Source organism: Dromiciops gliroides, chromosome 2, assembly GCF_019393635.1.
Source record: "Dromiciops gliroides isolate mDroGli1 chromosome 2, mDroGli1.pri, whole genome shotgun sequence".
Taxonomy (NCBI): domain Eukaryota; kingdom Metazoa; phylum Chordata; class Mammalia; order Microbiotheria; family Microbiotheriidae; genus Dromiciops; species Dromiciops gliroides.
Genome location: NC_057862.1, coordinates 639,182,133 through 639,198,359, shown reverse-complemented (window position 1 = coordinate 639,198,359; position 16,227 = coordinate 639,182,133). Strand labels below are relative to the sequence as shown.

The following is a 16,227-nucleotide window of genomic DNA, read 5'->3' as shown; positions in this document are numbered from 1 at the left end:
TCCTGGGTTTGTCTTGGCAAGTAGACTCCTAAGTATTTTATATTATCTACCATTATTTTAAATTGAATTTCTTTCTATTTCTTGCTGCTGGACTTTGTTGGTCATGTATAGAAATGCTGATGATTTATGTGGATTTATATCCTGCTACTCTGCTAAAGTTGTTAATTGTTTCAAGTAATTTTTGAGTTGATTCTCTAGGATTCTTTAAGTATACCATCATATCATCTGCATAGAGTGATAGTTTTGTTTCCTCCTTGCCTATTCTAATTCCTTTAATTCCTTTTTCTTCTCTGATTGCTAAAGCTAACATTTCTAGTACAATATTAAATAACAGATGTGATAATGGACATCCCTGTTTCACCCCTGATCTTACTGGAAAGGCCTCTAACTTATCTCCATTACATATAATTCTTGCTTATGGTTTTAGGTAGATACTGCTTATTATTTTAAGGAAAGCTCCACCTATTCCTAAGCTCTCTAGTGTTATTAGGAATGGGTGCTGTATTTTGTCAAAAGCTTTCTCTGCATCTATTGAGATAATCATATGATTTTGGTTAGGTTTTCTTATTGGTGTGGTCGACTATGTTAATAGTTTTCCTAATGTTGAACCAGCCCTGCATTCCTGGTATAAATCCCACCTGGTCATAGTATATTATCCTGGTGATCACTTGCTGTAATCTCCTTGCTAATAATATCTTATTTAAGATTTTAGCATCAATATTCATTAGGGAAATTGGTCTATAATTGTCTTTCTCTGTTTTTGCTCTGCTTGGTTTTGGTATCACCACATTTGTGTCATAAAACAAATTTGGTAGAACTCCTTCACCTATTTTTCCAAATAATCTGTATAATATTGGAATTAGTTGTTCTTTAAATGTTTGGTAGAATTCACCTGTAAACCCATCTGGCCCTGGGGATTTTTTCTTAGGGAGTTCATTAATGGCTTGTTCAATTTCTAATATGGGCTTATTTAAGGATTTTATTTCCTCTTCAGTTAACCTAGGCAGTTTGTATTTTTGTAAATATTTATCCATTTCATTTAGATTGTCAAATTTATTGGCATACAGTTGGGCAAAATAATTCCTAATTATTGCTTTAATTTCCACTTCATTGGTGGTAACATCACCCTTTTCATTTTTGATACTGGTAATTTGGTTTTCTTCTTTCTTTTTGTTAATCAAATTAACCAGTGGTTTATCTATTTTATTGGTTTTTTTTAATAAAACCAGCTCTTAGTTTTATTGATTAATTCTATAGTTTTCTTTGCTTTCAATTTTATTAATTTCTCCTTTAATTTTCAGGATTTCTAATTTAGTATTTAATTGGGGATTTCTGATTTGTTCTTTTTCTAGCTTTTTAAGTTGCATGCCCAATTCATTGATCTCCTCTTACTCTTTTTTATTCATGTAAGCTCTTAGAGCTATAAAATTTCCCCTAAGCACTGCTTTGGCTATATCCCATATATTTTGGTATGTTGTCTCATTATTGGTTTTTTGTTTTGGTTTATTTTGGTTTTTTGCAGGCAATGGGGCTTAAGTGACTTGCCCAGGGTCACACAGCTAGTTAAGTGTCAAGTGTCTGAGGCTGGATTTGAACTCGGGTACTCCTGAATTCAGGGCCAGTGCTTTATCCACTGTGCCACCTAGCTGCCCCCCCCCTTATACTCTTTTCCCCCTTCTTTCCCCCTATTCCACTTGACCACTGTTTTGCTTCTGACCACTGCCTCCCTCAATCTGCCCTCCCTTTAATCAGCTGCCCTTCTTTTTCTTGCCCCTTTTCCCCTGACTTGTGCCCTCCCTTCTATCAATACCACCCTTTTCCCCCTTCCCCTTTTGTTTCCTTACAGAGTAAGATAAGTTTCTTTATATAAATGGGTGTGTATTCTATTCCCTCCCTGAACCAAGTCTGATGAGAGTAAGGTTGCAAAAATGCCCACCCCTCCCTTTTTTCCCTCTGTTGTAATGGGTTCTTTTTGTGCCTCTTCCTATGATATAATTAACCCCATTCCACCTCTCCCTTCCTCTCCTCCCCCTAGTCTTCTTTTATTCTGCCCCTTAAGTTTCTTTACATCATCACGTCAAAGTTGATTTAATAACAATACCTTTACAGAGATACAGATCTCAAGAGTTAAAAGTATTATCCTCCCTCATATAGACTCAATCTATTTAACATCACTGAACAATCCTTTTCTCCCCCTTGTTTGCCTCTTTATATTTCTCTAGAGTCTTGTATTTGGAAATCAAATTTTCTGTTCATTTCTGGTCTTTTTCTCAGGAAGCCTTGGAAGTACCCTAGTTCATTAAATGTGCATCTTTTCCTCTGAAAGAGAATGATCAATTTTGCTGGGTAGTTGATCCTGGGTTGTAATCCAAGCTCTTTTGCATTCCTGTATATCATATTCCAAGCCCTGTGATCCTTTAATGCTGAAGCTGCCAGGTCCTGTGCAATCCTGACTGTGGCTCCGTGGTATTTAAATGGTTTCTTTCTGGCTGCTTGGAGTATTTTCTCCTTCACCTGATAATTCTGGAATGTGGCAGCAATATTCCTTGAAGTATTCCTTTTGGGGTCTCTTTCAGGAGGTGTTCGGGGATTCTTTCAATGATGATTTTATCCTGATTCTGCAATTTCAGGGCAGTTCTCCTTAATAATTTCCTGGAATATGGTGTCTAGACTCTTTTCTTGATCATGGCTTTTAGGTAGTCCACTAATTCTCAGATTATCTCTCCTGGACCTATTTTCCAGGTCAGTTGTTTTTCCAATGAGGTATTTCACATTTTCTTCTTTTTTTTTCAGTCTTTTGATTCTGCTCATCAGATTCTTGTTGTCTCATGGAGTTATCTGCTTCCATCTGCTCAATTTTAATTTTTTTTTTTTTTAGTGAGGCAATTGGGGTTAAGTGACTTGCCCGGAGTCACACAGCTAGTAAGTGTTAAGTGTCTGAGGCCGGATTTGAACTCAGGTACTCCTGACTCCAGGGCCGGTGCTCTATCCACTGTGCCACCTAGCCACCCCTCAATTTTAATTTTTAAGGCCTTATTTTCCACAGTAAGCTTTTGCACTTCTTTTTCTGGTTGGCTAATTTTTTCTCTCATTTGGCCAATTGTATTTTTTAAGGAATTGTTTTCCTCAGTCATTTTTTGTGCTTCTTTTTGCAGTATAAATCTCATTTCTCATTTCTTTTTCCATTTTTTCTTCTACCTCTCTTATTTGGTTTTTAAAAGCCTTTTTGAGCTCTTCAAAGAAGGCTTTTTGGTCTTGAGACAAGATCATCTTCCCTCTTAAGTCTTGACTTGTGGGCATATTGACCAACTCATCTGCGTTTGAGTTTTGGTCTTCCCTTTCACCATAGAAGTTGTCAATGGTAAGGGTCCTTTTTTGTTTCTTGCTCATGTTGTAGGCTATTTTTAAACTTATCAAGTTGAAGTCTGCTCCTGGGGCACAGGGTTCACGATTGCAAGCTTCTTACTGCTCTCAGCTGCCCCACTCTCAGCTGTGTCGAGTTGCAACAGTGTTGAGCTGCCCAATGAGCCGACCTATGCTGAGGAGCTCCCCACTAAGCCGAGCTTTGCTGAGGTGAGCTGCCAGCCGAGAGTAATCATGAAAAAGAGAAAAGGGGAAAAAATTGTACAAAAATTATTTAAAGCAACTCTTTCTGGAGGCTAAGAATTGAGAATCAAGGAAATGTCCATCAATTGGGGAATGATGGAAGAAGCTGTGCTACATAGTTATGGTGGAATGGTCTTGTGCTATAGGAAATGACAAACAGGATGATCCCAGAAAAACCTGGAAAGACTAATGAACATCGATGTATAGTGAAGTGAGCAGAGATGGGAGGACATTGTGCATAGTGATAGCAGTATTGTTCAATGAGCAATTGTGAATGACTTAACTACTCTCAGCAATGCAATGATCCAAGACAATCCCAAGGAACTAATGAGGAAGCTTACTATACACCCCCATAGAAAGAACTGATAAAAAGAACACTTGTGGTTGTACACATATAACCTGGTTGCAATCTTGTGGAGGGGGGAGGAAAGGGAGGGAGGGAAGGAGAAAAATTTGGAACTCTAAATTTTATGAAAATGAATGTTGAAAACTACCCTTACATGTAACTGGAAAAAGTAAAATAAATGACAAATAAAAAATAATAATAATAAAAAGAAAGAAAGAAAGAGATTACAGAGAACCCCATGCAGGCACTGATTGGAAACTCTATTACCAATATACAGCTGTGGGTCACAGTTCCAGTGGAGAGAATTCAAATTCAAGAAATAGGCTACAAAAATAAGCAAACAATGAAAAAATAACTTGCCCATAAAAAGATACTATGGTGGCAGTGAAGACCAAGACATAAACTCAAAAGATAACAGTGTGAAAATCCCTACAACCAAAGCTTTAAAGAGGAATGCTAATTGGACCCAAACTCAACATGAATTCCTAGAAGTTAAAGGAAGAGATAAGATTGATAGAGTAGGTACAGCTAGGTGGTGCAGTGGATAGAGCACCGGCCTTGGATTCAGGAGTATCTGAATTCAAATCTGGCCTCAGACACTTAACACTTATTAGCTGTATGACCCTGGGCAAGTCACTTAACTCCAATTACCTCACTAAAAAAAAAAAAAAAGATTGGTAGAGTAGGCCAAATGGAAACAGAGGTACAAAAATTCACTGAAGAAAAGAACTCCTTCAAAAGTACAATTGGATATATATGTGTGTGTGTGTGTATATATATATATATATATATATATATATATGTATGTATGTATATATATATATATATATAGATATAACCTATATCAGATTGCCTGCTGTCTAGGGGAGGGGGGAGGGAGGGGAGGGAGGGAGAAAAATCTGAAATTGTAAAGCTTGTATAAACGAAAGTTGAGAACTATCTTTACATGTAACGGAAAAATAAAATACCTTATATGAAAAAAAAAAGTACAATTGGCCAAATAGGAAAAAAAAGGGAAAAGCTCACTGAAGAAAATAATTCCTTAAAAATTAGTATTGGACAACTGGAAGTTAAAAAATCCATGAAACAGCAATAAACAATAAAACAAAATCAAACAAGTGAAAAAATAGGGAAAAATGTGAAATATCTCACTGGAAAAACAAGTGATCTGGAAAAGAGATGGAAGAGAAATAATTTAAGAATTACTGAACTACCAGAAAGTCAAGATCAAAAAAGAGGCTAGACATTGTATTTCAAGAAATTACCAAGAGAGTAAAATAGGAATGAAAAGAAACAGCTGATCACCTCCTAAAAGAGATCCCAAAATGAAAACTCCTGGGAATATTATAGATAATTCCAGAGATCCCATGTCAAGGAGAAAATATTACAAACAGCTAGAAAGAAATGACTCGAATATCATTGTCAGTCAGGATGACACATATTTTAGCAGCTTTCATGTAAAAGGAGTGGAGGGCATGGAATATTATAGTCCAGAAAGCAAAGGAGTTAAGATTAAAACTAAGAATCACCTACCCAGCAAAACTGAGTATAATACTTCAGGGGGGAAAAAAAAGAATATTTAATGAAACAGAGAACTTTCAAGCATTCCTTATGAAAAAACCTGAGCTGAACAGAAAATCTGATATTCAAACACAAAACTCAAGAAAAGCATAATATGCTAAACATGAAAGAGTAATCATGAGAGGCTCAATAAAGTTAAACTGTTTACATTCCTGTATGGGAAGAAGATACATGCAACACCTAAAATCATTATTATTAGGACAGGTAGAAGGCATCTACAAAGACAGAGGGCATGAGTGTGTCAATTATGTTGGGATGATCTCCCAAAAAAATGAAGGGATGAAAAAGGAATGCAATGGGAAGGGGGGAAGGGGAAAGTAGAATAGGGAAAACGTCCTCACACAAAAGAGGAATGCAAGGAAGAGCTTTCATAGTGAAGGGAAAATGAAGGGAGGAGCAGAAGGAATGCAATGTTTGAACCTCACTCTCATTGAAATTGGTTCAAAGAGAATATACATATACTCTCAATTGGGTATAGAAATCTATCTTGACTAGTAGGGAAATAGGAGGGGATGGGGATAAGATATATTTGGCAGAGAGAAAAAGAAGGGTGGATTAAGGGAGGCATTGGTTAGAAGCAAAATAGACTTTTGAGGAGGAACAGGATAAAAAGAGAGAGAAGGATAAACAGAAGAAAATAGGATGAAAGGAAATACACAGTTAGTAACCATAACTGTGAATGTGAATGGGATGATTTCACCCATAAAACAGAAGCAGACAGGGGGCAGCTAGATGGTGCAGTGGATAGAGCACCAGCCCTGGATTCAGGAGGACCTGAATTCAAATCTGGCCTCAGACACTTGACACTTACTAGCTGTGTGACCCTGGGCAAGTCACTTAACCCCAACTGCCCTGGAAAAAAAAAAAGAAGCAGACAGCAGAATGGATTAAACCAGAATCCAACAATATGTTGTTTACAAGACATAGACTTGAAACAGAAAAACACACACAGAGTTAAAGAGGTGGAGCAAAATCTATTAGGCTTTACTGGAAGTAAAAAAGGCAAGAGTAGCAATCATGATGTCAGACAAGGAAAAGCAAAAAAGACCTAATTAAAAGGAATAATCAGGGAAACTACATTTTGCTAAAAAAAGCCAGAGATAATGAATATCAAAAAAATTTTATAGCACATTTCTCTGATAAAGATCTCATAAATCTGGGGCAGCTAGGTGGTGCAGTGGATAGAGCACCGGCCCAGGAGTACCTGAGTTCAAATCTGGCCTCAGACACTTAGCACTTACCAGCTGTGTGACCCTGAGCAAGTCACTTAACCCCAATTGCCTCACTAAAAAAAAAAATTTAAAAAAAAAAGATCTCATAAATCAAATATATAGGAACTGAGTCAAATTTATAAAAATAAGAGGGGCAGCTAGGTGGCATAGTGGATAAAGCACCAGCCCTGGATTCAGGAGGACCTGAGTTAACCCTCATTGCCCCACAAAAAAATAATAATAATAATAATAATAATAAAAATTTGTAAATAAATTTTTTTTAAAAAGGTAAAGGACCTATATGTACAAAAATATTTATAACAGCTCTTTTTGTGGTGGCAAAGAATTGGAAATTATGGGGATACTCATCAATTGGGGAATGGCTGAACAAGCTGTGGCATATGATTGTGCTGGAATACTAATTAAGAAATGATGAGGCAGGTGGTTTCAGGAAAGCTATGGCAATGTTGTATGAACTGATGCAAAGTGAAGTGAGAAAAATCAGGAGATCATTGTGTGCAGTAATAGTAATATTGCAATGATGATCAACTGTGAAAGACTTGGTTACTCTAATTCATACAATGATGCAAGACAATTCCACATTCTGAGCATAAGAACTGAAATTCTCCAGGCACTACTGTTACAGAATCCACAAAAGCCATGATTTCTTTTAGAAGCAGCAGAAAAACTATGACTGGTGCTGTAAAAACCAGGTTACAGCTTAAAAGCAAGCACTGATAAAGTGCTGAAGTCAGTACACTGTCCCAGAGGCTTTAAGCATGCAAGGATTTGCCAGGGCATGCTACAGTGCTGCCCCATTTCTTCAAATGATGTCAAGAACCCAAGGATGGCTTTTACACAAACATATGACAGTTATTTCTAGTTCTCAAGTTTCCAAGGAAACAAACTATAGTTTCCAGTACAGCAAAACCAACACAACTTGAAGAAATCAATATAATTTCCCCAAATTATGGTGAAACCAGGACTTGGGTGAATCATAATGTGAGTTTCACTGTATAACAGAGCAGAGGGCCTGCTGGTGAACAAGCACTTACCGAAACTACTCAAATGACAAGGAATAGTTGCAAAAAACAAAAAAATCTGGTAGTGCATAATAGCTCTGTGTCTATTTATTTGCTTTCACAGGCTCACTCATGGCATTATCACAAATACAATGTATACAAGGAAAATTTCACCATAAAATCAGTATGGCAGTTCTTCAAAATCAGGGGTTCCTAGCCTGTGCTTAACCTGTGAGCTTGATTCTTAAAATATTTTGATAACTATTTATCAATATAATTGCTTTCCTTTGCAATCTTCTGTACTTTATTTTAAGCTCTTAGAAACATAATTCAGAGAAGGGTTCTAACCATAGGCTTTATCATGCTGCCACCTCAGGTGTCCAGGACACACACAAAGGGTTAAGAACCACCCCTGGCCTAAATGCCCCCCAGAACTGGGACACCAAAGAAAATCAAACACAAAAGTGAAACTGTCTATAACATGACTTCATCTAGAAGTGACTAAATCCTGCTGTGATCATTTTAAGAAAAAGAAGTTTTTAACAACAAACTTCACTTGAAAATTCACTTGATATTTTCTAAAAGTTCTAGAAAAAGTCATCTATTTGGTGTTGTTTATTAGTGACTGTACAAGGAAGGAGGCATGCCAAAAAATAAAATCAACTTTTCAGAGTCAAAAAAAAAAAGTTTTTAAATGACACAAGAAATCTGAAAACAGAGAAGCTGAGGGTGGAGGCCCCTGAACTGGAGAAAAAGTTGTCCCTACCTTGTCCAGAATCCTGTTCCTCACATGATTCAGAAGATAACCCTGAGTTAAGAGGGTTTGTCCTTTCCCCCAGAGTTATCCATAACATCAGAATACTGGTGAAGGCAAGTAGAGAGAAGAATAGAAAATGAGAAAGCCAATGAATGAGGAGGGAGTTTAAAGAATTCTATAACTGCTGAACTGGACGCAAATGTCCATACACGCCAATGCCAAAGATTCTGAGAGATCTTAGGTGTCATGAATGTGTTGATAATACAAGGGGTAATGCCCACCCCTAATAATACTATAGGTATTCTTTAAAATATCCTTGTTCTAACTGTTATTATCATTATTATGAGAACTATCTATGGAATCCAAAGCAGCTGATGATGCAGTGAACAAAGCCTCTGGACGCAGTCAGGAAAACCTGAGTTCAAATCTGACCTCAGACACTTCCTAGCTGTGTGACCCTGGGCTAGTCACAACCTCAGTTGGCCTCAGTTTCTCACCTGTAAAATGGGGATCATATAGCACCTACCTTATAGAGTGAGGATTAAATGAGCTAACATATAATGCTATGCAAACCTTAAAGTGCTGAATAAGAGCTAGTTGTCATTAGTATTATCATTATTGAATGCTACAGGTCCATGGTTTCATAATAAGCATTATAACCTGAATCTCACACTGGCCAATAGTAATTGCTTTAGATGAATGTGTGATCAGTATCAACAACATTGTGTGTTGATCAGCTGTGATAGACTTGACTCTTCTCAGCAATATAATGGTCCAAGATATATCCAAAGGACTCAGGATGGAAAATACTCTCCAAATCCAGAAAAAAAAAAAACACACAACTATGGAATCTAGATACAGATTGAACCATACTCTACTTTTTTTTGTTTTTCCTTTTTGAGGTTTTCCCGTTTTGCTCTGATTCTTCTTTCACTGCATGACTAATGCAGCAATATGTTTAATGTGATTGTACATATATAACCTAAATTAGATTGATTGCAGTCTTGGGGAGGGAGGAGAGGGAGGGAGAAAAATTTGAAACTAGGAATCTTATAAAAACAAATGTTGAAAACTATCTCTACATGTAACTAGAAAATACTAAAATACTTTTATGATTTAAAAAAAATATGAATGTGTAATGAGGGAGAAAAGGGGGTCACATGTGCTGACTGAGCCAAACCACATGCTGGATGAGCCCCCACATCAACTTCCAGTCCCTCCCAGATCCTGAGCAGCAGCAACCTCTGGGACCTGTTTCCAGCCCAGCCCCTGCTGGGACCTATCACATCCTCAGCAGCCACAGCTTCTGACAATCCAGCAAAGGAGGGTCTTGGGCCAAAGTCCTTGGCAATGTCCAAAATGAGGGATGGGTATAATTCTGTCACTACAAATGACACTGCCCTGCCACAGCAGACCAAGGACTACTGGTCCTTTTCTGTCTCCCTAAACACACACAACTAGGATGTGGCTTTCTAGAAAGAAGGGGCAGTCTCATTTTTCCAGAGAATTACATGAAATAACTTTATATTTAATTTTGAACCATTAAGTCCAAAAACATTTATAAATTTCCTACCATAAAAATACACACAAATACCCTGATATAGGGGAGCAAGTGACCTACCTATATTCTGAATGGAGTTAAAAAGAAGTACAGCTCTCTGCTATGTGCTCCACATCACTGACCATGTGGCTTCAAGAGTATTCATTCTAAGGCTCACTCTGTCCTGGCAATTTAGTAAAGTATGAAAGGACATCTCCTGGCCACTTGGAAGGACTGCATGAACAAGAAGCAGAAGCACCACCAGCGCCAGAGGAAGTACCCTAAAGATTATATCCAACACCCCTTAAAGCTGAGGAAACTGAGGCCCGGCAAGATTCAGTGACCCTCTCCGGGAGTAAGCAGCAAAGCTGCTCCTTGGTGGCAGAGCTCAAGCCTGGCCTTCTCCACAAGCCTGATTCCTCCCAGGACTGGTGCCTCCTTTAGTTACAAGAACCAAAAACAGTTAGAATAAAGACGGATATACTAGAAAATGTGGTGTTTTTGAGGCACAGTAAACTTCAGAGAGTTGATACCCACCAAAGTCAGGGTCATCAGGTGGAAAGCTCACTGGGATGGGAGTTAGGACCCACATTCTCGTCCAAGCTCCACCACTCAGGACAGGTCTCCACCACAGTGCTCATTACTTGAGCTCTTTTTTTTTCTCCTTCTTTTCTTTTTTGTGGGGCAATGAGGGTTAAGTGACTTGCCCAGGGTCACACAGCTTGTAAGTGTCAAGTGTCTGAGGCCGGATTTGAGCTCAGGTCCTCCTGAATCCAGGGCCGGTGCTTTATCTCCTGTGCCACCTAGCTGCCCCCCTACTTGCACTCTTTTACTTCAATAAATCTATCAATTCACGTGTGCATTCATTTGCTGCACGCCACGCATCACAGCCCACCTCTTCCACACCTGCTCGTAGTCCTTGCTCTTCGTCCTTTAACATTCTGTGGATACAGCCCGTGCAGCGTCTGGGTTCTTCAACTCTCTGACCACCTCCTTTCCCCAAAGCACATATCCCTGCAATTTCTGGCATTCACGTCATCTGCCATCATTTCTCTCCAATGCTATTGGGGTTCATTCCTTCGTTTAGCAAGAACTTCCAGTGTACAAAGTACGGTGCCAGTTGTGCAGGATGTGAAGACAAACTGAAAAACAACTTCTGCCCTCAAGGAACTGATATTCTTCTACTAGAGAAGTTGACACTCTCCTAGATCACCTGCGATTCCTCTTCTGACAACTTCTATTAAAAGGATGCTGTTCTATAGCGAAGAATAACTTGGGATGTTGAAAGCACATGCTCGACTTCAGGCCAGGGATGTGCAGATGGGTCTGTGGGCCAGGCCTGGCCTCATCTCCTCTTTGCACAACTCTTCTCAGCTCCTATGAGGTGTGTCTACTAAGATGCTCAGGGGCCTGCATGTGCATCCTCAAGTTTGGGTTTCTTTATCACCCCAAGCACTCTGACATTCTTCTACTCCTCATAAGTCGATTAAATTCAACATTTAGTAGGTGTCTACTCTGTACACAACACTATGCTCGGCACTGGCAACACAAAAACAAATGTAACAGTCCCTGACCTCTACGAACTTACCGACAAATGGAGAGGTGTGTCTTCTCTACAGTCTTGGAGAGGAGGATGCGTTTCCGTCTCTCACCCAGGTTGCAAGTATAGTGGCCTCTCATGGGCCCAACGCTGCTGACGACTGGCAAGGAAGCTTTGACCTGCTCTGTCTCTCCCCTGGGCAGTTCTCCTCTACTTGGGCAGCCTGGGGCCCACCCCATCCCCTCAGCCCCAGGGGCTCACCATATTAGTGCCAGTTAATGCAGACACCCCAAGCTGCCCTGCAGAAGGGACCACAAGCACAGAGCAGCCTGACTGGCTGCCATAGTCTTTAAACCCTGCCATCTCCAGTACCGTTCAGACAGTCAGTACTCAAGTATCTGATAACACTGAGGACCAAGGCCTTTTAGGACGGCCTTCACAACTAACAGCATTGTCAGTCTTCTGTAGTGACGCTGCAGAGAAGGAGACTGAGTCTACAAGGCCAAGCCCAGTAAAGCAGAGACAATATCATCAAGTACAACTAGACAGAGCAGGCTGTAAAATATTAAAGAGGAAGATGGTGGAAGGTTCTCAAAAGTACCACCTCATAAAACAATGAAACACCATGAAAGAAGCTGAGCAGGTCACTTTTAACCTCCCCAGACCTCAATTTCCTCATCTATAAAAGGAGGGTGTTGGAGTATACTGCCCCCAAGGGCCTTCCATTAGGATCTCTGGTCCTTTTGAAACAAGTTCATCAGAGGTTTGGCAAGAGACCCCTTTCAAGCAAGATTACCACACGAGTGTTTAAGGATGGACCTGGAAGGATGACAATGAAGAAAGGAAAACTGGAAAAGGCCCCTCAGTATTTCTATAGCAAACCCTTTTCTCCATTAGTGACGGTGAAGTAACCACATAACAAATGGTAGCCAAGCTCTCAGGGTATGGGAAAAACCATCAGACCACACCCAAGTAACACACAGGCCGTCCATGGGGCGGGGGCAGGCACACAATTTCAAGGGCAATGACAGATCCGTTTTTAACATAATTTAAGAAGAGAGGAGAGAACACTTGGTAAAAATCAGAGACCTTATTAGTCCCCAAAAAAGGTGTCCAAGAAAATAGCAGTGGATGAAGAATGCCTATTGTCTTGCAGTTGGATGGACAAGTCATAAAGTAGGCCCATCACTACACAGAGCATGGATGGATATGGTCTCAGAATCGAATATTAGAGGAGTAGGCTGGATTGCCTTTTGGAAACTATGCAGTAGTACATTTAATGACCCAGAGCATCTCTGTTTTTTTAACATCAATATTTTTCTGTTGATGCTGTAGGATATGAGTCATAGAAAGACACCATCTCAAAAAATTAAAATTGTTGGTCACCCAAAACTCAATGGAGAGAAGTATGATGGGTTTGTCATAGTACTTAACAAACTGACCAAGAACAATGCAGGAGAATTAAAGGACGTTACCAGAGAGAAGGGAAGGCAGTCATGTAGCAAAAGGAAAGGAAAGGGGCAGCTAGGTGACGCAGTGGATAGAGCACCGGCCCTGGAGTCAGGAGTACCTGAGTTCAAATCCAGCCTCAGACACTTAACACTTACTAGCTGTGTGACCCTGGCCAAGTCACTTAACCCCAATTGCCTCACTAAAAAAATTAAAAAAAAAAAAAAAGGAAAGGAAAGTCCTTATCATTATGTGGCTTTATTAGTATATTATGATTGTTGAAAACATGTGAATCTTAGAATTCATATAAGGTAGAGAGAGCTATAAGGGGTCAGCAGAGCAGCTGACAGCCCCTCTGTGGGGGATTTGCGGGAGGGATATGTGTGAGAGGGCTCTGGTGGAAGTACCCATATCGACGGGATCACAGATCCAAAAACGTATCCCAATATGACCCAGACAACACCTAGGATGGACCAACTCCCAAAATAGTTTTATGGGCTAATCAAGTCTGGATATTTATTGATGCATATCTGGTCAGTATAATCCTCCATTCTGTATTCCTCTGTAACTCTACTAAGAACAAAAGAAACACTAAGGTGAAAACAAAAATATGCATAAAAACTTAAAATATAATTAAAAGCCAAACTGGCTACTTCAGTCTAAAGTGATTCCAAAGGTCTGAGTGAAAACTACAAACTTATTTTGAAATATATATATACACTGTACATGGTAAAATTATATCATATTACACAGCATAGTTTTGCTTATTTCTCTCTAGTCGGCATAATTTGAACATACTAGTAAGATACAGTTTTCTAATACTCACTCTGTCTTTATCATGCAGCATGTCTGCATATGATGATCTAAAAAAAAAAGAAAAAAGAAAAAAAGATATTAGAAACCTCTGGTTTAAAAAAAAATACACTTATACCCTGCTCTGACACCCAATTATGACTCAGAGAAGAACAATGAACACTTCTCAAAAGCTATGTCAGCAGTCATGCTTGGAGTATGGATGGATCCAATAAAAGTCAAGCCTTGCTTCTTATTGCAGGACAAGCCTCATTAAGAGCCAGAGATTTTGCAAACAGATGACAAATTTATTTCTTTTTATTAAATTTCCCCTTTTTTTTAATCAGCAAAAATGTACCTTCTCTGCCTCCCACACCCTTCAATTTCTCAATGGGGTAAGAAAACAAAATAAAATCCACTAAAAACACATATAGTCAAGCAAAATAAATTTCCACACAACCATGTCCAAAAATATGTCTCAATCTGCACTGAGTCCTTCACCTCTCCATCACAAAATGAGCAGTATGTTTCATCGGGAGTCCTCTCAAATCCCAGGTGGCCATTATATTGATCAGAGTTCCTAAGTCTTTCAAAACTGTTTGTCTACATAAATTGTTCTCCTTGTTCTGCTTACTCCACTTGTGACACAGTAATTAATGAAGCCACATACAAGAAGGCTGTGATAGTCCCCAATGAAAGATGAACCCTCGGCAGTGAAGCCGCAGCAGTGACACATACATCGGTGTGTGTTCTCATGTGTCTGTGGGTCCATTCCATAATTATGCCACCATCTCCTACAACATTCCAAGAGTTAATGATGTTGCCGAGGTGGGCATTTCTTCTACTGAAGCAGACCCATCCCTTTTAACACTTGACAGTCTCTGAGAGTTACTGTGGCTATAAATGTCATCACACTGCTGAGAAGTCTCCAAACACTGAGCGAGGCTCACCTATAGATCTGTGTTGCTTAGCGCAGTACATGAATGTTGACTGATTGACTAATGTTGCAAAACCTATGTTCAAAGCCCTCTCGGTATAGGCAGGCCCGCCAGAACTTCTGTACCAGGGGCATACCACGTGAGAAGTCAGAATCATGTCCATACCACAGTAAGGCAATGGAGGTGGACTTTAGTGGAGACCATGATACATACCTATTAAATTACATTTATTTAGAAGCTGGGACTCCACATAACTAGAGGAAAACATAATGATATGAGTTTACATTTACACAGCAATCTACCACGTACAAAGTGCTTTGCTCCCAACTCTATAAGGTAAGTAGTGTACTACAATCCCCATTTCAAAGATGAGGAAATCAAGGTCCTAAGACATCCAGTGACTTGCCAACAGTCACAAGGCTCATATGTGTCGGACTCAGATTTTCTGATCTCATTTGACCTGCTCTTTCCATGTTTTACTGTCAGAGGACACTGAGGATAAACATTAAGGTTCCATAAGGATGTTCGTTCTCGGTGATGAAACCGCAGGCTAATAAAAAGCTCTTCCCATGAAGAGTGACACACTGATCCTATTTGGCATCACTGTAGAATGATTTAAGTGTATTTTCCCCAGGGAAAAATCAGCCTAAATTATCATGACTCATATAATCTAAAAGCTTAGCTTCCAGCAAGGGCTTTGAACTCTAGAATAACTCACTCTAGGGAACACAAATAAGGGCACATGAAGGATTTATAGAATCACAGAATTTTTTTTTTTTTTAGTGAGGCAATTGGGGTTAAGTGACTTGCCCAGGGTCACACAGCTAGTAAGTGTTAAGTGTCTGAGGCCGGATTTGAACTCAGGTACTCCTGACTCCAGGGCCGGTGCTCTATCCACTGCGCCACCTAGCCGCCCCAGAATCACAGAATTTTAAGCTGAAGGGAAGTTAAAACACCTTCCATTCTCATTCTCCCACTTGACAAAAAAGTAAACTGAGGCCCAAAATTGGACAGCATTCCTATAACCTCATTCCCAGGCAAGTGTTACTTATATGAAGTCACACTGTTTTTCAGAGCTTGGAAAAAGGCTGGATTTCTTACACCAAACTCTAGGAAGCCTTCATCTCCATACTCTTTCCCAAAAAAGAACAGGGCTGTGTTTTAATCCCAGACACACCAAGGTTTTCGAAAGAAATATTTCTTACTTGAATACTTCCACCTTGTCGGCTGTTAAATGTTTAACCCTAGACCACACCTACTAGCGTTTTGGGGGATGCATAGGCTCCAGCTAGAAATTCTCCTCTTCTTTTCCCAATATTTAAGGTATTTATATGCACTATTCCTGCATATTTCTTTGGTCTACAGTATGGCAATTTCAAATATTATATTATGTTCATTTTGAAATAGCTCAGGGATTGGAAGCAGGGAGAAAGCAAGGCAAAGTT

At 39.4% G+C, this 16,227-nt stretch overlaps 1 protein-coding gene across 3 annotated transcripts in view; it reads right to left on the bottom strand.

Annotated features, from left to right (window-relative positions):
- The window catches only part of PRMT7 (protein arginine methyltransferase 7), a 72,654-nt gene that overhangs the window by 46,172 nt on the left and 10,255 nt on the right, over positions 1-16,227 (bottom strand). For all 3 annotated transcript variants that reach the window (XM_043983892.1, XM_043983894.1, XM_043983893.1), the window contains one exon: positions 13,879-13,915. In XM_043983892.1, the coding sequence (XP_043839827.1) occupies positions 13,879-13,915 (37 nt within the window). The remainder of the gene's footprint in view (positions 1-13,878; positions 13,916-16,227) is intronic.